Source organism: Felis catus, chromosome E2 (genome assembly GCF_018350175.1).
Source record: "Felis catus isolate Fca126 chromosome E2, F.catus_Fca126_mat1.0, whole genome shotgun sequence".
Taxonomy (NCBI): Eukaryota; Metazoa; Chordata; class Mammalia; order Carnivora; family Felidae; genus Felis; species Felis catus.
This window is the reverse complement of record NC_058382.1, coordinates 43288221-43307044: the sequence shown is the minus strand read 5'-3', so window position 1 is coordinate 43307044 and position 18824 is coordinate 43288221. Positions and strand designations below refer to the sequence as shown.

At 53.5% G+C, this 18824-nt stretch overlaps 2 protein-coding genes across 8 annotated transcripts; both read right to left on the bottom strand.

The window, feature by feature from the left end:
- Nucleotides 1-1735: 1735 nt before the first annotated feature.
- On the bottom strand, nucleotides 1736-5951 carry NRN1L (neuritin 1 like). 2 transcript variants are annotated; one of them, XM_003998173.5, is made up of 3 exons: nucleotides 5627-5951; nucleotides 4734-4866; nucleotides 1736-4599 (listed from the first exon to the last, which is right to left on the bottom strand). In XM_003998173.5, the coding sequence occupies exons 1-3, from the start codon at nucleotides 5715-5717 to the stop codon at nucleotides 4314-4316; spliced, it is 510 nt and encodes a 169-aa protein (XP_003998222.2). In that variant the 5' UTR covers nucleotides 5718-5951; the 3' UTR covers nucleotides 1736-4313. The 2 variants fall into 2 exon arrangements, with proteins under 2 accessions (XP_003998222.2, XP_019675486.2); XM_019819927.3 differs by having other exon boundaries at nucleotides 4734-4845.
- A 135-nt stretch (nucleotides 5952-6086) lies between these two features.
- EDC4 (enhancer of mRNA decapping 4) lies at nucleotides 6087-17529 on the bottom strand. 6 transcript variants are annotated; one of them, XM_045046687.1, is made up of 30 exons: nucleotides 17473-17529; nucleotides 17222-17381; nucleotides 14479-14635; nucleotides 14034-14145; nucleotides 13637-13736; nucleotides 13186-13375; nucleotides 12931-13078; nucleotides 12740-12844; nucleotides 12309-12418; nucleotides 12134-12217; nucleotides 11945-12040; nucleotides 11752-11854; nucleotides 11454-11634; nucleotides 11294-11366; nucleotides 11100-11191; nucleotides 10834-11033; nucleotides 10606-10739; nucleotides 10361-10529; nucleotides 9601-10034; nucleotides 9412-9516; nucleotides 9175-9327; nucleotides 9049-9085; nucleotides 8740-8917; nucleotides 8473-8628; nucleotides 8253-8368; nucleotides 7991-8156; nucleotides 7717-7903; nucleotides 7405-7624; nucleotides 6855-7018; nucleotides 6087-6614 (listed from the first exon to the last, which is right to left on the bottom strand). In XM_045046687.1, the coding sequence occupies exons 2-30, from the start codon at nucleotides 17304-17306 to the stop codon at nucleotides 6422-6424; spliced, it is 4248 nt and encodes a 1415-aa protein (XP_044902622.1). In that variant the 5' UTR covers nucleotides 17307-17381; nucleotides 17473-17529; the 3' UTR covers nucleotides 6087-6421. The 6 variants fall into 6 exon arrangements, with proteins under 6 accessions (XP_044902622.1, XP_044902623.1, XP_044902621.1 ...); XM_045046688.1 differs by having other exon boundaries at nucleotides 17486-17500; XM_045046686.1 differs by lacking the exon at nucleotides 17473-17529 and having other exon boundaries at nucleotides 17222-17466.
- Nucleotides 17530-18824: the final 1295 nt, after the last annotated feature.

The window sequence follows — 18824 nt, the reverse complement described above, 5'->3', positions numbered from 1 at the left end:
CACTACTTTACAATAAACTCAAACTGCAGGGGTAAAAAGTAGATGACACAGGTGATAAGGGCATTGTAACCTCCATCCATCTTCCTCATTTCAGTCTGTTCATTTGTTAAAATATTGAGTATTTATTTCATACGTGCAATTGTCTTTGACTGTATAAGCCAATGTTATACTTTAAAGCTAAAAAATACATTAACATCAATAAAACATCATGGTTTGTTTTATGCAGTAGAGTTTCATAAAAGATTTTATTTAAGGGACACCCCGGGGGGCTTACTTGGTTGACTGTCCAATTTCAGCTCAGGTCATGATCTTGATCATGAGTTCCGGCCCCACATCAGGTTTGCTGCTGTCAGAGCAGAGCCTGCTTGGGATCCTCTGTCCCCCAACTCCCCCGGCCCTCCTCTGCTTGCACTCTCTCTCTCTCAAAAATAAACATTAAAAGGGGCTCCTGGGTGGCTCAATCGGTTGAGCCATCGATTTGGCTCAGGTCATGATCTTGTGGTTGGTGGGTTTGAGCCCCACTTTGGGCTCTGTGCTGGCAGTGCAGAGCCTGCTTGGGATTCTTTCTCCATCTCTCTGTGCCTCCCCACTCACACTGTCTCTCAAAATAAATAAAGAAAAGCTTTAAAAAATTAAACATTAAATAAAAAGATTTTATTTAAAAAACACCTTTAGGGGTGCCTGACTAGCTCAGTGGAGTGGATGACTCTTGATCTCAGGGTTGTGGGTTCGAGCCCCATACTGGGTGTAGAGATTACTTTTTAAAAAAATTAAAGGGGCACCTGGGTGGCTCAGTCCACTAAGCGCCTGACTTTTGATTTTGGCTCAGGTCATGATCTCACAGTTCATAAGATGGAGCCCCAAGTGGGGCTCTGTGCTGACAGCACAGAGCCTGCTTGGGATTCTTTCTCTGCCCTCTCCTGCTAGAGCTCTCTCTCTCTCTCTCTCTTAAAATAAACATTTTTTAAGCTATAAAAACATGTTTTAATTAAAAAAAAAAACCTTTAAAAATCACTCCTCTCCCCCGCCCCCACAAAGAATCACTTCCAAAAGTCTAGTGTGATAATTAAGGGCATGGACTTGGGGCCAAACAAACCTGGGATCATATCCCAGATACTTCCACAGCTGTGTGACCTTGGGCAAGACATCTCCCCTCCCTAAGCCTCATTTTTCTTATGTTTTATGGGGATCATAATCCTGACCCCACATCATTGTTGTGAAAGGTTAAAAGTAATATGGAATTCAATGGGGCACCTGGGTGGCTCAGTTGGTTAAACATCAGACTTTGGCTCAGGTCATGATCTCGTGGTTTATGGGTTTGAGCCCTGCATCAGGTTCTGCCCTGACAGCTGGGTGCCTGGAGCCTGCTTTGGATTCTCCCTCTCTCTCTCTGCCCCTACCCCACTTGTGCTCTCTCTCTCTCTCTCTCTCTGTCTCTCTCTCTCTGTCTCTCTCAAAAATAAGTAAACATTAAAAAAATTTTTAATTAAAATAAGTGTCTCTTAATTTCCACTCAGGTCATGATCTCACGATTTGTGAATGGAGCCCCACATCAGGCTCTGCACTGACAGCGAGGAGCCTGCTTGGGATTCTATTTTTCCCCCTCTCTCTGCCCCTCTCCTTGCTCTTTCTCTTTCTCTCAAAAATAAATAAACTTAAAAAATAATAAGGAATTCTAGGGTTGATAAGGCGTAGAAATCCACACAACACCCCAGTTTTACAGACATTCAGCAACTTAATTCAACAAGTATTTATTGAGCCCTTGCTACTGGCAGGTGCTGGTCTGGGCTCTGGTAAAGATCAAAGGGCCTTGAGATGAAGAGGCATGTTAATGCAGAGGGACTCAGCTCTGGACATTCAGCCCCCAGGCTCTACCCTGAACAATAAGCTTTTCCATAGCCACAGAGCTGTAAATGTAAGACACATCATCACCATGATGCTCTGGGCTGGGCAGATGTGTCTGGGGCCCAGTCTGCCTATCAGCCCACCCCTCTCCTCCAGCTCTGGGATGAAACATACAAAGCTCTTAAGCCCTTGGCCAGAAAGCAGATTCTATCCCCACCCCCATGCACACACTCCAGGTCACTCACTTCCAGGGAAGAGCAGGGACTTAGAGAGCAAAAACCAGGGGAAAGTAGGGCACAGCAGGAGGATAGTAATCCCTCTGATGGCTGGCCATCACAGTTGGGCCCCTGCTCCTAGCCACCAATCAACAGTGGCTTTGAGAAGACTTTTGGGATTTGGATCCCCAGCATCATCCTGCCCAAAGTATGCCCAGGCTAGGTAAAGGGGCTGCCCCAAATGACATATCCTCCATGCTGAGGTCGTTCTTGGTCCAAGCTCTTATTGATATAACACTTTCTATGCTAGGCTTAGAGATTCTTTCATTCCACACACTTCTACAAGTGCAGCTTTTATACCCAGCCCAAAAATGGGTGCTAGAGACATAAAGAATGAAGAATTCTCACCCAGACCCAAATAGTAGCAAGTCACTGTTATCACTATTGAGACAGAAGACAGCCGGGGAGCTGTGTGGATCTGCAGGAGGCTTCTGATTCAGCTTGGAGTCAGGGTTATGAAGGAGGTGATGCTGAACAAGAAAAGGAGTTCACCAGGAGGATATGGGGAAGGGTATTCTGAGTACAGAGAATAAATGTACAAAGACCCAAGGGAATAAAAGGCCGGCATTTCCTTCTGGAAAATTCTGGTCAAAGGGGGACAGTTGTGGGAGGAGTTTTCTCCTGATTTTTCCCCTTCAAGTCATGTGAGAAGATGGGTAGTGACTGGTTGGGAGATAGAAGTGGAGATAAAAGTACAGGTGAATGAAGCACAGAAGTCAAGGTAGGGCAGAGATTGCTGATTGAGGTATCTGAGCTAACTGGAATGGGAAGGTGTTTGGGAAGCATGGATGAAGTAGGGTTCCTACATGTGAGGATGGAAGTCTCTGGAGGCACCTATCACCCTGGAGCCAAACAATGGTTCAATTAGGCCCGATTCTGTCCTGGGAACAATAGCTCCCCGGCATGGGCTCTAGTGTATACCTAGTCTGCCAAGCTCTAAATGCCAACCCTGATTCCTTTGGGCCCCTCTTGTAAAGCTCTGTCCAATTCAGCCCCATCCATTCTGACCTCTTCTATCACCCTCATCACATGCCTTCCCTGAAGGCTCCCCTGATGTCAAGGACTAGGTAGGCAGATCACTGCTCCATGCTCAGGTAGAAGGGAGTTGCAGGAGTGGACTGAAGCAACTGTGGGCAGAGCTGGTTTATGCAGGGCCTCGCAGAATGAGGGCCTCATAGAACGAAAAAGAGCTTAACATCAGAATCAGTTCTCAATTTTCAAAAATGGCAAATAAGGCAGAGGGAGTGTGAGCAGAAGTCAGTGAGTTCGCAGCACTGCCCACACAAGTCATGCGGTGGTGGTGGAAGAGTGACCGAGAGAGGGTCTCACCCTCTCTGAGGACTCCTCCTTCCCTCAGGATTCTGCCCATGCAGATTCTTTCTCTTCGCCAGAGTGGACAGGGGCTCCTCACACGCATGCTCATTCCATGCTTCCAGAAAGTCTTCTGGGATTGTTGACTTCACAGTGCATACCTCTTCTCAAAGAACAAGCTTGAGTAGAGTCTGGAGGAATCCTCATTATGACCGCAGTTTCTGCAGCTCCAGGTCACCTCAGGGACTTGAATACAGACCCCAACAGGGACTCCCCACTTTCTGGAACAGGCTCCCCTCAAGTAGATCAGGACCCCGGAGAGGGAGAGGACAGAGCACTTAATCTGTCTTGAAGGCGAAGGTGGTAGTTAGCAGAGGGAGGATGAGGTGGTGGCATGGCAGGAATGTGGAGGCTGGAATGTGGGGATGGGGGTGGACTGGCTTGAGGAGCTTGGGGGTGAGGTGGTACACTCCACGCTCTCACCTTGCCTGTAAAGGCCAGGATATGAAGGGCAGGCAGGGGTAGGAATGCCAGCCTGGGAGAACAGAGGAAGGCTGTGCATTCCGGTAGATTTCAGGTCACCACCAGAGCTCTTGGAACCTGCACACAATGGAAAGCTTTGCACAGCTAGCCCTGGGAAATGAGTGTCTGTAAGTAGAAAGATTGAGTCCCCTGTGGCAGCCATGGGCCCCACCCATCCAGTCCTGGGGATCAGCTTCTGGAGGCCTCCGCCCCAGCCAAGCAGGCTATAGCCAGAAGAAAGGAAGGAGCTTAGTACAAATATAAATGCCTTTAATGAAAGCCAAGGGCACTCTGCAGAGCCCCAGCAGCAGCCACCAGAGCAGGGTAGGAGGCAGGGGTGCCGCTACTCCACTAGACTGGCTAGGCCAGAGGCCCTAGGAGGCAGGCAAGTGCCAGAGCAGTTGCCAGCAGTGGGGGTGCAGGGGCTGGGCTATGTGCAGACCCTGTTGCCTGCAGTGTCTCCTGGTTGGTCTCAGGGCCCTTGCCATGCTCCCTAATGCGCACAGGGGTGCCACACAGAGCATGCAAGTTATCTGGGTGTGGGGCGCGGCGAGCTTCTTGCTGTAGTGACTCCCACACGGCGGCAGCCTCCTCCGGACAGCGCAATAGGACTCGGGAGGCACAGATGTGGAAGTCATTCCAAGACCTGTTAAAGGCTTGGGGTTAGGGTAATTAGGTGGGGCAAAGAGACTTTTCTAATGGGAAGGAAAAGGTTCAGGCCCCAAGGGCCTGGTGGTGGGGATCTGGTGATCAGGTGGCTGTCGTCACACCTACCCTTACCTGCAGACAGTCTCCAGTTCGCCTCCCAGGCCCATGCTGTCCCCCAAGCGGATGAGACATTCAGCAAAGCCCTGGTATATGGTGTCACAGCCCCCTGGGCCTGTTGCAGCTGCTGCCAGAGGAGATACAAGGACTAGGGGTGGGGGTGGAGAATGGTTGATAGCATGAGTCGCCTGGCTCCCCTTCCCCGCTAAGCCCCCAGGGGCTTGTTTACCTGAGTATGCTCTGGGGACGTGACTCAGCGTGAAACAGAGGCACCCAAGAGAACCAAGGGGCATGTCTGGTGATCACCTGCATTGACCGCCCCCCCCCCAGATGCAATGGGGACAGGATACGTAGAGAGGGGGAAGGTGTCCCATCCCAAGGGGCTGACTCTTCCTCTGAGCTTCTAGGGCTGCAGGCCAGGTGAGGATGTTCCAAATGCAGGAGTCAGGACACAGAGAAGAGGGGCAGAGTCCAGGGCTATTGGGCTTCCTGAACTGTCCTGCAGCCTAGATAAGCTTCGCCTGGCCTTCCCACCCCATCCCCAAAGACAGGTGTTTTCAGCCCGGTAGAACAGGATACAGGGGTCAGGATCTAGGTGAGACCCTAACAGAGGACCTCAGGGGTCCCACAGCTGGTCTAAGAGTCCCATCACAGCCTATGTCTCCATTTATCGGAAAGGGGGCTGTGGAATTTCAGGGTCCTTTCCCCACGACTAGGCCTCAGTTCATGCCCATTTTGCATCCTGAAACCACTGGAACACGTTATTCCTTCGCTGGAGCCCTTGCACCTCCTCTCCAGCCTGGTTCTCAGCACTCAAGGCTGTGCCTCTGCTCCCACACACCCTATACCCAGACTGGGGAGAGTGTGCCGCCCGGTTGCCAAGCTGGGTCTGGCACTCCCGCACTCACCAAGTGGTAGCAGCAGCAGCAACAGCCCCAGCACACCGGATGGTTGGGGCAGTCGCTGGCGGTGGTGACAGGAGGAGTAGCTGCGCATCATCCCCGGCTGGGAGCCTAGTGCCTGAGCTAGCAGCTTGGAAGCGCAGCCCTTTGGCCCAGCCTCCGGAAGAAGGGCCTGTGATTGGATGGGAGTCGGGGGCGGGGCCCAAAGCCAGCTGGCGGCCCCACCCCAGTAGGGAGATAGGCAAAGGCGGGTAGGGACCAGAGAGAAGAGCTGGGGACACAGGCATTGCAGAGCTGACCCCAGGGCCCTCTCTCAGAGATGGAGAGGGGTTTCTGGGAAGAAAGTTGCGCAGATGAGGGTGGGTGTCCAGGCACCTGGGTTAGCCTAGACAGAACTCCACACAGGGAGGAGACGGAAGAGAGAACAGAGGCCCTTATCAAAGTTACGCCAAATGCACACACATGCTCCATTTTATTCCAAAAGCATTTAATTGAATTTCTCAACATTTTTCAAAAACAAAAAGATCCAAATCGGAGGTAAAAAGGAATATGGAAAATTCAACTCAAGTGGTGTCACGATCTCAGGGGTCATGCTCCAGGCATGGCAGAACCCAAGAAGGCACAATACCCACCCTGGGCCCAGCCAAAACCTGCTGGCTACCACAACCTGTAGACCACATCCAGTGCTCTCCCCTCAAACACCCCAGAGGTGGGAGCCTAAGCAGGTAAAAGGACAGACACTAGCCTAAGCCTGTGTGCTGGCCTTCAGTGCCTTCCCACCCCTGGGCAAGGCAGGCTTAGCTAAGGGAGGCTAGGGGTTACAAGGCCGTGCAGCATGAGGCTGAGACGCCGGGCCACTTTGCCAAGTGAGTTGTGCGGCTCAGCCTGCAGGAACTGAAAGAGCTTCTGGCGCACCTGGGCCATGACGGAGCCCATGTGGTCCCGAGTGATGGGGTCACTGTGGTCCAGGTGCATCACAGCCTCTTCCAGGTAGCTGTGGTGGAAGAAAGGGACAAGATACAGGTGGGTTCCAGCAAATGGGAGTGCCCCCTAGTGGCACTGAGGCCCAGGGGGACGGCTGACGGGGAGGGGGGGGGCGGGGAGGGTCCTCAAAGCCTGAGATGGGTGGGAACAGAGGTGGAGAAAATTAGGAAGCAGAGTCAGGCAGAAGTCTCTGCTTTGAACTGCTCCCCCACCTTCACCCCAGCCTGTCTCCTGACCTGAGTCCACTCACCTGAGCTTGAGGTCAGTTCGAGTACCAAGGTCAGAGGCCAGCTGCTGGATGAGGGAAAGGAGCACAGGCTGGGAGAGTGGGCAGGGTGGCTGCCCAAAAACCTGCCCTGGGTCCACAGTTTCACACACATACAGCACCAGGTTCAGGTCAGCAGCCGTCAGGGCCTAGGGTAAGAACAGTATTTATAGCTAATGTCAGAATGGAATACCTACTTGTCTGGCTGTGTGGCCAGGGAAATAATGACCAGGGTAGGGTACCGAGGGCTCCAGAGGGGGATGCTCAGGGGCCCAAAGACAGTAATATAGGGGTGTGTTGTTACTTTAAGAGATCAGGAGAGGTTTCCTAAGAAGGGTGGTCATGAAGCAAGGTAGACTGAGGTAAAAAGACCCTGGAACCAGGCAGAGAAGTAGGGGGAAATGGCCAGAAAGGCCAAAGAGAACCAAGAACAGCCTGTTAGGGTCAGACTACCCAGAGCCTGACAGGTAGAGTATGGTGTGTGGGCCTTGTCAGGAAACACCTAACCCCTACCTGGACCTAATGCCTGGCGTACCTGCTGGAAGGCCTGATTGAGGTGGCCCTGCTGCAGCAGCTGTAGAATATGGGCTTGCTGGGCCTGGCAGTCGAGGTGGGCAGCGGGGACAGGTGTGCCAGCTGCTGAACGCATGGCTTGCATGATGCTAGACGTGACGGCAGCCTGTTGCTCCTTAAGTGCTACACTCACCTCACCTTTAACGATGCGCTGTACCTGTGCTAAAATTGACTCCTGCAGGCTGCAAAGGGAAGTGAGGGAGATGAGGTAGATAAGAAGTCCCGTCTGGCACTTTCAAAACACACCACCTCGCCCAGCACCCTGCCCACACACCTGCCCACAGCCACGTGCAGCTGGTGCTGCACCTCAGCCCGAACGCTGCTGGATACAGTGGCTGCCATCTGCTCAGTGGCACCCTGCAGTGTGCTGACCAGGCCTCGCAGCTGGGCCAACACGGGCTCCCGTGCTTCCTGTTCTCGTGCCTTCCGGCTCTTCATGTGGCTCTCTAGCTGCTGCAAGTCTGAGAGGTCACCATAGGGGCCATGAGAGGGATAGTGGGGGAGAGGGGGCCAGCCCCTCCCACCTTGAAGCATATGACCCCACTCACATTCTTGAGTGCCCAGTCGGAAGCTATCATTGATCTGCTGGAACATGGCCTGGCAGCTCTTCTCAAAGGCTGGCAGTACCACGCTCTGGAAGGCTTCACGGTAGGCAGCCTGCATTGGCCCCTGTAATGTGTCTGCAGCTGCTCGGGCAATGGCATCTGTCAAGTTCTGGGGGAAGAGGGAAGGCTGAGTTGAAAGGCTGAGCCCAAGTTGGCCTGACCTGGCCCACCAACCACCAACCTGTCATCTGGGGCCCTTCAGCACCTTGGACTTTAGTAGCTTGGAGATATTCTCCTTCATGCTACCCTCCACAGCTGTGAGCTTGGTGGCCACTGAATTGCTCAGTTGGCCTGCCACTGGCTCCAAACTCCTGGAGACACCTGGGGCAGGGTGAGGAGGAATAGGTAGAGCCATGAAAGGCAGCTTGACAGATAGGAAGCCCCACTCCCACCTGGCCCACCCAGAGTCTCCACACAAAACTCACATGGAGGCACCGTCTTCTTGATCTCATCCCGTATGCTGCGCTCTAGCCGACCAGCTATAGCTGAAGACAGTGCCTGGGACAGCTGTTGCGTCAGCTGCTCCTGCAGCTGCCCACCCCGCTGCTGCCCCTCAGCGAGTGCCCGCTCCAGCCGCCGCTCTGCGTTGTAGCTAAGGAATAGGCCTGAAGCGGGTCCTACATCCCTTCCTGGGGCCAAGAATGCTGCTGCTTCAACCAACCCCTGTGCCATGCCACAACCCATAAGGATACGGTCTTGCTCATGCCGTGACTCTAGGGCGCGTTCCACGTGGCCGGTGACTGTGCTCTGCAAGCCTTCAAGTTGGGTGCAAAGACGCTGCAGCAATTCTTCCTGGCTGTGCCGCAGCTCTGCCAGCTCTCTCTGCTGTTGCCAAATTAGTGCTGGCCAGTCTTCAGGAGGTTCTGCCACCTGCCAGAAGCACTGACAATCAGGTGATGCCGCCCCATACATTCTCACCCACCAGACCAGGGAATGGCCCAGAGCCCTTCCCACCCTCACATGGAGGATTCTCAGAAATGGAAAGGTGTTACTTCACTTACCTGGTGCTCCATGAGCCGGGATCCTACGGTCGAATCCCTGCCATGGGCAAGAAGCACCTCAGGCTACGTCAGGCACGGCAGCCTGGGGACCACCCCTCTCCCTGGCCCCAGGACCCCATCCCCTACCCGTCATCTTTCTTGCCCTTTCTCTTAAGCTTGGGTGAGGCTCGAGGAGATCCCTTGGTCTTCCAGTCCTTGGCTGGCAGCCGTGGAGTGGGAACTTTGGTGCCAAAGCCCCCTGCAGCAGAGGCAAGGCTGGCCACTTCATCATCATGGTCACTGTAGGAAGGGGAAAGAGAAAGATAAGCACCTACCCACTTGCTGGCTCTCCCTATGAGAGGAATAGTGTAGGGTGGCACCTACCTTTGCTCAGCACTGGCATCCTGGCTATCATGTTGCTGCAGGAGGTGATAAGGTGGTCGATGGAAGGCCAGGCTCTTGTGCTTCTCCTGGAGGCCATTCCTGGGACTGAAGGAACAGGCCGACTCAACAGTGCATGACTCTATCTGAAACCCCTACCACCAGCACACTTTGTCTTGCCAGGCTCCTCACCTCTCTGCCAGGCTGCTGCAGGTCTCACGAGTAATGTCTGGTGCCGCAGGCCAGACCTGATTGTCAGGGGCTGTGGCTTCCTGGGTCAAGGCTGCCTCCAAAAGGGAAGGGGTACTATGCCGATCCCCATCCCCAGGGCCTCCATCCAGGCCAAGCTGAGAGCCAAGCTCAGACGCTGGCCGGGGCCGTGGGGACAGCAGGTGTAGCGCTGAGGCAGCCGAGGCCATACTATCTGGTTCAAGACCCTCAGGAGCAGAGGAGACAAAACCACGGGAGAGGGCCTCAGATGCAATCTCAGGGATGTCCTGGGACAGGGCAGTGGAAGCTGAGGAGATAACATCAGGGGAGCGGGTACGGCTAGGGGAAGCCTGGGGTAGCCCCAGGGGCTCCACTTCCTGCAGCTCCAGTGATAGTGCAGAAGCAGCAGTAGGCACCTGAGGTGGAGCAAAGATGGGACTTAGGTGGTGGGACGTGGGGATGGGAGAGCACAGAGATGAGGCCCTGACGTTTGTAGAGATGAGACACTGCAGTGGGGGATGCAGATCAAAAATCCCACAGCCCGTGAGGGGAGGAGATAGGAAAATAGGCTATGGGAGGTAGAAATATAGGATATAGGTTGAGAAGTTGCCCTCCAGGGAACAGGGAAGGCTGGAATGACCTCAGGGAAAGGCCTCAGGTGCTATGGGAGTAGAGTGCCACCAAGCTTCCCACAACCAGATACCTGCCACCCTGCACTTCATACACACTCCTACACACACACCTGTCCAGGTGCTTTGGGAGTCAGTTTGTCAGCTGGACCTGGGAGCAGGCTAGGCAAGAGGCTACGCGGGCTTGCCTGCAGGCTGCTGCTGCTGCTCATTGTCAAACTGCCATCCAGCTGCAACTTGGGGCTCAAAGTCAGCTCCTCGGGTGGCCTGGTGGCAGGAAGGCTAAGGTATAGCAGCCAGAGTTTGGTATCACCTGGCACCAGCCCCTGCCATCCCCCAACCCTGAGCCTCGCTTCACCTGGGCAGGGAGGGGTCCACAGCTGAGGTACTGCTCATGGCAGACACAGCTGTAAGAGAGGAGGAGCTGGAGCTGGAGCTGGAGCTGGAGCTGCTGCTGCTGTTGCTGTTGCTGTTGCTGGGGGAGGCAGCAATCTGGGGAGAGGCAGGGGATCAGCACTATATGGCCTGCAGGTGGGACATTCCCGGGTCCCCTTGCCCTGAGCCCCACACTCCTCCACCAGCATACCTGCTGCAGGGAGGTGCTAGGTGTCATGAAGGCGTCAGGTGTCATCAGCTTGGGCTTGGTCTCACTGCTCAGACTGAGGAAGTCAGCAGGTGCAGGTAGCTCCACTATGCGTCGGAGGTCAGGCTGGGAGCCTTGGGTAGCTGACCCCAGGCCCTCAGAGCCCAGTTCGGGCCGAGACTCTCCAAATGCTGTGGGGAAAGCTGCCACTTGAGTCAGATCTCAGAACCTGGTCAGTCTAACCTGCTTCCCTCTTACTCCTCACTCACCGAAGTCCTCATGGGCAGTGTGGGTGGGGAGCGGGGCCACCACATCAGGGTTCAGCTGCGGCTGGAAGCGGATCTGTACGTCTTGCAATGCCCTATAGGCAGAGAAGAGAGTAGGAGAGGACTCAAAGGGGCCAGAGCAGTAGGGTGGGGAGGGGCACAGACAGGGCACAGGTGAGACTTCCCAACGTACTCACTTAGTATGCACACAGAAGAGTTTGATGAGCACACCAGCTGCAGACTCCACGGCACCGGCTCCGTGGGTTCCATCTACAAAGACAGTGTGGGCAACTAAGCCTGGCCCTCTCTGACTCCACACTTCCCTACATACATATACCCTGACCCTGACCAGCTCACCAGCCCCTAGGCTGTCATTCTCTTCCTCAGCAGGTAGCACTTCAGTGTGCCGCAGCCGGCAGCGACTCACAACCTGGATGCCGAAGCTCAGCACAGGATGGGTGAGCAGGAACTCAGAGATGGAGCTGAAGCAGGCACGGCCCTCCTCCTGGTTCTGCAGCAGCTCCATCACGTAGAGGACCTGCACAGAGAGTAAACTCACAGCTGAGCCCAGTGGCTGTGAGGGTTGTGGATGTGCCCAACACCCCTGCTGCCCTGAAGATACCGGCTCTGCCCAGGGTGCCCCACTATAGGTTACCTTCCGTTGCACATCGCTGAGAATAAGGTATTCAGCTGAGAGGTCCAGACAAACCTTGAGGCTGGGGGGCACACTCACTGAGCTAAAGATATCTGGGGAGAAACTGAGGGGCCGGGGAGGCAGGATTAATGAGACAGAGAGTGGAAATAACCCACATCCATAACTCTGCTGCCCCTAGCCAGCCTCTGCTTACCGAATTGTCTGCAGACAGGTCCAGGACACTGTGCACCACATCTTTAGCTCTCGATTCTGGTCAGCGCCAGTAATAAGGAACCTCCAGAAAGGGACTCTGCAAAGCACCAAGGCATCGAATAGCTGGCTGGGCCCCCTACTGGAGAATTAAGGTCCAGCCCACTACCCACCTGCCTGCCCACTCACTCACTCAGGGTCCTGTTTCTTATGGTTGTCACAGAACAGGAGGCAGGAAAGGGACCTCCCATCATGAGGCTTCCATTCGTGTAGACACCTGCAAGAAGGCAGATGATGGGCCTGAGTGAATGATCTGGTCCTCACCTTGGCGGGGGAGGGGTGTCTGGATCCTTCAGGCTCTGCCTTACCTTGGTTCATCCTGCCCTTCAATGTAGATCTGCCAGAACTTGACAAAGCCATCATGGCTTGCAGTAGCCAGGACAGTCCCATCCGGTGAGAGGGCCCCTTCACTTAGACACTGGGAAGAACCCAAAGAGCCTTGCTTTGCCACCTGCCTAGTGGTGGCAGCAAGCCCTTCTCAGGTGAGGATGGTAGTGAGCTGAGCTGACCCACAGTGGGTGCGTACATTTTTATGAAAGACCGATTAAATGGATGACTGTACAGAAGAGCAGACCCCTAGGCTGAAGCCAGGTTAGGCAGGCATTCCATAGGTAAGGGTCACTTTGTGTTCAGAGTTCCCACGGGCAGAGTAAAGCTGCCTGGGCAGGTGTGTTCAGGGGACAGATGAGGAACATAAGGAAAGTGGGGAGAGCAAGGAGGCAGTCAGTTGCAGGCTTACCGTGCTATGGCCTTTGACCACGATGAAGCCTTGCTTGATCTGGCTGACACGCACAGGCCAGGTGCTGTGGTTGGAGCGGAGCATGTCCAGGTCCCACACCTCAGCCTGCAGGGTACAAGATGAGTGTTCAGCCCATGCCCACACCATGGACGCTCTGTCCCCTCCTCTCCCCTCATGCATGGTTCCCTCACCCGGTCCTCATGCAACAGGGCCACCGTTGGGCTGCCCTCCTCACAGCAGTCCTCACTCTCCTCAGGGATGAAGGGGCACCAGATGATCCTACGGAAGTGGTTCAGTGGTGTACCCTCTGGCTGCTGGATGTGGACCAAGATCTCTTCTCTGAGCAGGGTGTTAAGGGCTAAACAGGTGGATGATGAGGTGTGTCTGGTAGCCCCAGTCCCACCCGCCTTTCTTCAGTCCCCCATCCCACCCCAGGGAAAGGATACTGAATTTTGCCATTAACTAGAGCCAAGCGCCACACAAACAGGTTGCCTGCCTCATCTAGGCAGGCCAGCTGTGAGGAATTCAGGTGTGCAAAGGCCAGATCAGCCACGCTGCCTGTGAAGCCCTTGAGCAGGGTCCGCTCCGAAGTGCTTACACTGATCACCCGCACCATCGCTGAACCATTGTTGGCGGCTGGAATCAGAAGAGCAGTAGGCCACTGAGCAAGGCCCAGACAGTGGCAGAGAAGCCCTGCCCTTGCCTGCCTCATTGTCACTACCAGTCTCAAGCTCAGTTTTCCCAACTAGCTCCCCAAGGCCTGTCTGAGGTGGGGGCAGCACAGATAAGCCTTCTATTGTACCCTAAAGGCTGAGTGGGCTGAATGGCCTGACAGTGGATTTGCATCTCTGAGGCTTCTAGCAGAACAGCTCCTTCCTCTCCCCTGCCCCTACTCACCCCGAATGGCATAGGCCAAGAAGGAGTTGGACACAGCAATCAGGTTGCCGTAGTAGTATTTCTGCTCCCAGTCATACTTGGCCACAGGCTGGATTTTCACCTGAGAAACAAGGGTGAGGAAGGTTGTAGAGGCTGAGGGCTAGGTTAATTCTGCCAGAGCCCAGTTGGTCCCCAGCATCCCTGGGGACAGAAGATGCCCTATGTGTGAGCCCAGCCACACATTCACAACTCTTGAGGCCAGATTCCCACAGAGATTGGCAGCTAACCCTGGCTTTCTGAGACTGAGGCACGCTACCTGTCAAGTTGGTTCTCATAGGAATTGGCAACATGGGTTAGGGGAGGTAAAGGCTGAACATGTCCCCATCCACCATACATGCCACAACATCCTGGCACCCACCTTGTTGCTGCCCCGTGCCTTGCTTGAGATGCTAGAGTCACTGCTGGCCACAATCTCCACCTCCTTGGCCAAAATCCCAATGCACGTAGAGCTGTCATCTCCTGAGAGGCAGCTATGGGAAGGGATGAACAAGCTTGACTCCTGTTCCTACAAAATCTCAATGGGCATGGTCAGGATTGGGAGAGAATACAACCACTCTAGTAAAGGTGTCAAGTCTCAGGTGCTCAGCTATGCCTAGTCTACTGGTCCCCAAACCCACAGTTCCCTTTGCTCACCTCCCTCCTTGGTAATGGGCCTATTTCCATGCTAAAATGGAAGCTCAAACTTCAGATCCAGGCCAAGCTCTTTAGCTTGTCCTTTCCTCTCACTCTAGCACAAATATAACATGATTAAGTGCATCATCCCAAAGACCCAGCACCACCACTGCCATTTCCCAGACACTCACATGACCTGCTTTTCCTGAAGATTAATAGGTGGCATGGCCCGGATACCAGACTTGTTTGTTGAAGTACCATCACCTGAGCAGAGGGGGTCTGGGACCAGAAGCCCATTGAGATCTCCATTGTAGGCATTAGATGGCCGCTGGCTCTCTGCACTGGGACCTGGGGATAGAAAGGGCTGCTCTGAAGGTTGTACCACCTGCTCACTGGCCTCTCCTCCTGTAGAATTTCATTCAAGAACCATGAGGTGCTCTAGGAACATTGCACTGAGGGAGCCATGTCAGTGGGGAGGAGGGCCCTTGGTTCATCTTTTGTTTCATAAACTCTGATAGTTAACTCAGTCTCTGCCAGGACCAAGGATGTGCATGGGGCTCTTCTACCTGAAGGAGGAGTAAAGCTATCAAGAATCTGGTGAAGTCAATTAACACTCAGGCTCGGGTCGGCACAGAGGGGCTCTGCGTACTTGAGGGAAGGCATGGGAAGGGTCAGGACAGACTTCACAGAGGAGATGCCATCACAGCCTGTGTGGCTGGAACACACAAACAGGAAAGATGGAGGGAAAACAAGCTACAGAGGTCTCAGGTATGAATCTTGGGTGCTTAAATTCTCCCTGTAGCAATGAGAGCCACAGAAGAGTGAGAGTGTGTGTGTGTGTGTGTGTGTGTCTCTCTCTCTCTATATATATATATACACATATAAATATATGCATACACACACATATATCTTTTTTTTTTTTTTTTTTTTTTTGAGAGGGAGAGTGAAAGAGCACATGTGTGCACATGAGCAGGGGAGGGGTGGAGGGGGAGAGAGAGAATCCCAAATAGGATCTATGCTGAGAGGACAAGGAGCTCAATCCCACTACTATGGGATCATGACCTGAGTTGAAATCAAGATTCAGAAGCACAATCGACTGAGCCATCCAGGTGCCCCTAGAGAGCCACAAAAGAGTTTTAAATGGGAAGGTGACATGGTCTGCTATGGCCAAAAGACTGACTGCTTTAAGTCAGCATGTAGCATAGTTGAGAATCCAAGTAAGAGATACTAGGTCCTAGACCAAGATAGTGGTAGAAGATAGACAAGCAAGATGGACTCCTAACACATGAAAGGACATCAATAAGGAAGTAAGAAAGAAAGGAACCTGCCCCTCACAGAAATGGCTCAGAAGACGAACCACCTTGGGCATGTAAACTCAGAAGAAATGGACATGAAGGAGTTGGGACAAAGTAAAGAGAAACTGTAGTTGGGAAAGACAGTATTTCAGTTGTTTGCCATTGGCTGTTTCAAGCACACTCACAGGCTCAGACACCACCCTAAAACTCCCAGGTGACAAAGAGACTAGGGCTCCACATTGAAAAACACGGTAAGTTTCTAGTCACAAGACAGTATGGAGTTTGACATGATGTTCCGTTGAGAGGAGACCAACAAGAGCTACTTGGAAAACTGGGCAATTAGGTACCAATCAACAAATAAGAAATTAAGTGGAAAGCCTGCAGGCCACTTCACTTGGATCAGAGCCACTTCAGCTGTTCAGGGAGAGGCTGGCCACTCTTCCTCCCAGGCAGGCTACCATGAAGACAAACAAGCTACAAAATACTGGCCACATCAGACTCTACCAAAGCTTTGTGCAGTCTAGTCTGCACAGAGGGGATGAGCAGGAGAGGTCCAAGGGGGTAAGGGGCAGCTAAACCCACCCAGGGTGAGCACCAGTGCCTGCTTCCAAAAGCAGCCAGTTTGGGCCTCCCAGCAGGTTTAAGAACAGGGTCCCAGGAAACACCAATTCTCAGCTGTGGTCACTGCATACCCACACCACCATCACCAGCCAATCTTTCAACCACTACAACTTTTCACAGGTTCCTGAACCTGCCAGGAAACTTTGGTGCCTTCACACATGCTATTTGTTCTTTGCAGAATGCCATTCTTGACACTCAATCACCTGTTCATATTATAACACCTAACCTAAACACTGTCTTCGGTCTCAGATCTGTTCTCAGGCACTAACCCCATCTACCATATCTCCATCACAGTACCAAAATACTCCTTTTTTTCAATGACAATTCCATGATGTTACAACCTCATTAGCTCTCTATGTTCTCAAGGCTCCTTGAGGGCAGGAGCAGCTCTATCACTACAAGCCCAAGTAAAGTTTAAGTAAATAGAAATAAACTAGGGCTTGCAAATGTTTGTAGCCTAATCCAATCAGTGTCATGCAATCTGTGATTTGCTTTAATCCCAGAAAGGACACGGAATTGGGGCTGGTCATCTTTCTCCTGAAAATCAGTTTTAGAATAGCAGACCTGGCGTCTATATTCCAGAGTGAAGGGTAAATTGCAGAGGGAGACCAGTGGCTCCTCCGCCCAGCGCCTAGGTCTAGACCCAGAACTCCGCACACCGAGGCCAGACCAGGCCTCAGAACTATGGCACAAGGATGGGGAACCTGAGCTAGTCCCAGTAACACTACAGACCTTGGGGCCAGGACACGAACCGAGCCCTGCGGATTCAGAGAAGGAGTCTCACCTTCAGCAGAGACGCTGAAGGACGCGAGGCAGAACGGCCCGGCTCGGGAATGGGAAGGGATCTGCACCCTTGACGGGCACGGTCAGCAATTTACCGCTCCAACCCCCGTCTCGCCTCACCAGCCAGGAGGATGCGGAATTGGTCCTGAGAGACCTGTGAGCCCTGAGGACGGCCCAGACCCGCGCCGCCCTTATGCCCGCTCGCCGAGAGCCCACCCCCGGTGTACTGGCTCACCCCCCGCGGGCCGGTCCAGCTTGAGGATGTCCCGCAGGTGCTGCGTGGCGTCCTCGATGTCGATGCTCGCGCAGGAGGAGGCCATGGGCCCAGGCGCAGGCGCCTTGTCCACGCCGCGTTCGTTTCGCTACCTCCGCGCAGAGTGCAGCCGCGCACAGCCCTGCCAGGACCAGACAGCAAGACACCGGTCACTAAACTCGATCCACCCGCCGCCCGCAAACCGCCGCCCGCGCCGCGTCCCTGTGCCCCACCAGCACCACCAACCGCCTCCACTTCCGGCCCGCCAGAGCCCTGGCTCCCGGAACCTGCGCAGGGTGAAGAAGAAAGGTTCCGGGCTGGGGGCGGAAGCTTCACCCCTCCCGGACCCTTTGGTCAACGGGTGAGGCAAATCAACCTTCTTCAGGGCTAAGGCAGAGCAAATATCTATGTACTGGACTGCCCAAATCCCTGTGCACGTTGGGACATCCCGTCCAGTTTATGTCCATTACCAGAACATGAACTCATTGAGTCCAGAACTGGATCAACTTAGCCACCCAGGTTAGTCCCTCAGACCCTATCCAGGAAAAAGGTGAATTGGTAGGCCTCCCCTTTGCGAAATGGGGCAGGGTGACCCAAGGCCTCAGGGGGATTGTAAACCCAGGAATTGTAAGGGGAAGATAGTCAAATCACAAACATTGCATTGTTACTTAATATCCCCCAGCATCCCCTGCCCGCCCAGGCCTGACAACCTCAGGCAGGAAGAAAGAAACCAGAGTTTACAAACACCTCTTTATTGCAGAAATTTCAGGCACAGGTACATGGAAGAAGCTGTATTGCAGATTTTATACAGGGTGGTTTAAGAGGCAGCAGGCATCTACCTCTCTCTGGACCCCCATTCCCCAAACACATAGCATCCTAAATCAGTCCCACTGAAATTTCTAAGTGTGGTCTTCTAAACACAGTTCATCATCCAACCCTCTACCGAGGGTAGCCAGGCAACTTGTGGGGGGTCTGAGGAAGTCCTTGGCCTCCATCCATAGTGCAGGGGGAAAGGGGAGTACAGGTCAGGCTTAACTGTGGAGCCCTCACCAATCTTAAAACCCCTAGCAGGGCACCAGCCCAAGACTTGGGTTTGGTTCTAGCTTTTGGTTGCGATCTTGCCACCAGACTTTATAACACCAGAGGTCTTAGGGCTAAGGGCTAGATTTGTAATGGGCAAGGCCTCTGTCCCCCAAACTGAGCAGAAACTGCCCTGATGATAGTTAATATTTCCTGGGACTTGAAGAAAACGTGAAGGTATGTGGTGAGGCAGGAAACAGAAGGCCTAGAGATGCCTTGCAAAGGTCTGAGGGGTATGAAGTCCCAAAGCACAAATCCCTCAGTCTCAGACTGCCTTTCATAGCTCTAGATCTGTACCCCAGCCCAACTGGGCCTGGCTCTGCACTCTGCAGGCAAATGGAGGCTGACTGTTCTGGGCACTCACCTCTGGGCAAGGATATCCAAAACTGGATACAAAACTGGAACTGCCCTCTGCTTGGCTTGGGGTTTATGGGGCCCCCTGGATGTGATCCTGACTGTTCTGGGGGTAGAACAGGATATTCTCCCTCAAACCTTTGCTCATTTT

Excerpts from the sequence above, each read along its gene's own strand:
- EDC4 (XM_045046687.1), bottom strand. The coding sequence starts at position 17,306 with ATGGCCTCCTCCTGCGCGAGCATCGACATCGAGGACGCCACGCAGCAC. Across the intron at positions 9,086-9,174 it reads AAGGGCAAGAAAGATGACGG|GGATTCGACCGTAGGATCCC; the intron begins GTAGGGGATGGG and ends TGCCCATGGCAG. Across the intron at positions 8,369-8,472 it reads CAAGAAGACGGTGCCTCCAT|GTGTCTCCAGGAGTTTGGAG; the intron begins GTGAGTTTTGTG and ends ACCCTGCCCCAG.
- NRN1L (XM_003998173.5), bottom strand. The coding sequence starts at position 5,717 with ATGATGCGCAGCTACTCCTCCTGTCACCACCGCCAGCGACTGCCCCAA. Across the intron at positions 4,867-5,626 it reads GCTGCTGCTGCTACCACTTG|TCCTTGTATCTCCTCTGGCA; the intron begins GTGAGTGCGGGA and ends CCCCACCCCTAG. Across the intron at positions 4,600-4,733 it reads GAACTGGAGACTGTCTGCAG|GTCTTGGAATGACTTCCACA; the intron begins GTAAGGGTAGGT and ends AGCCTTTAACAG.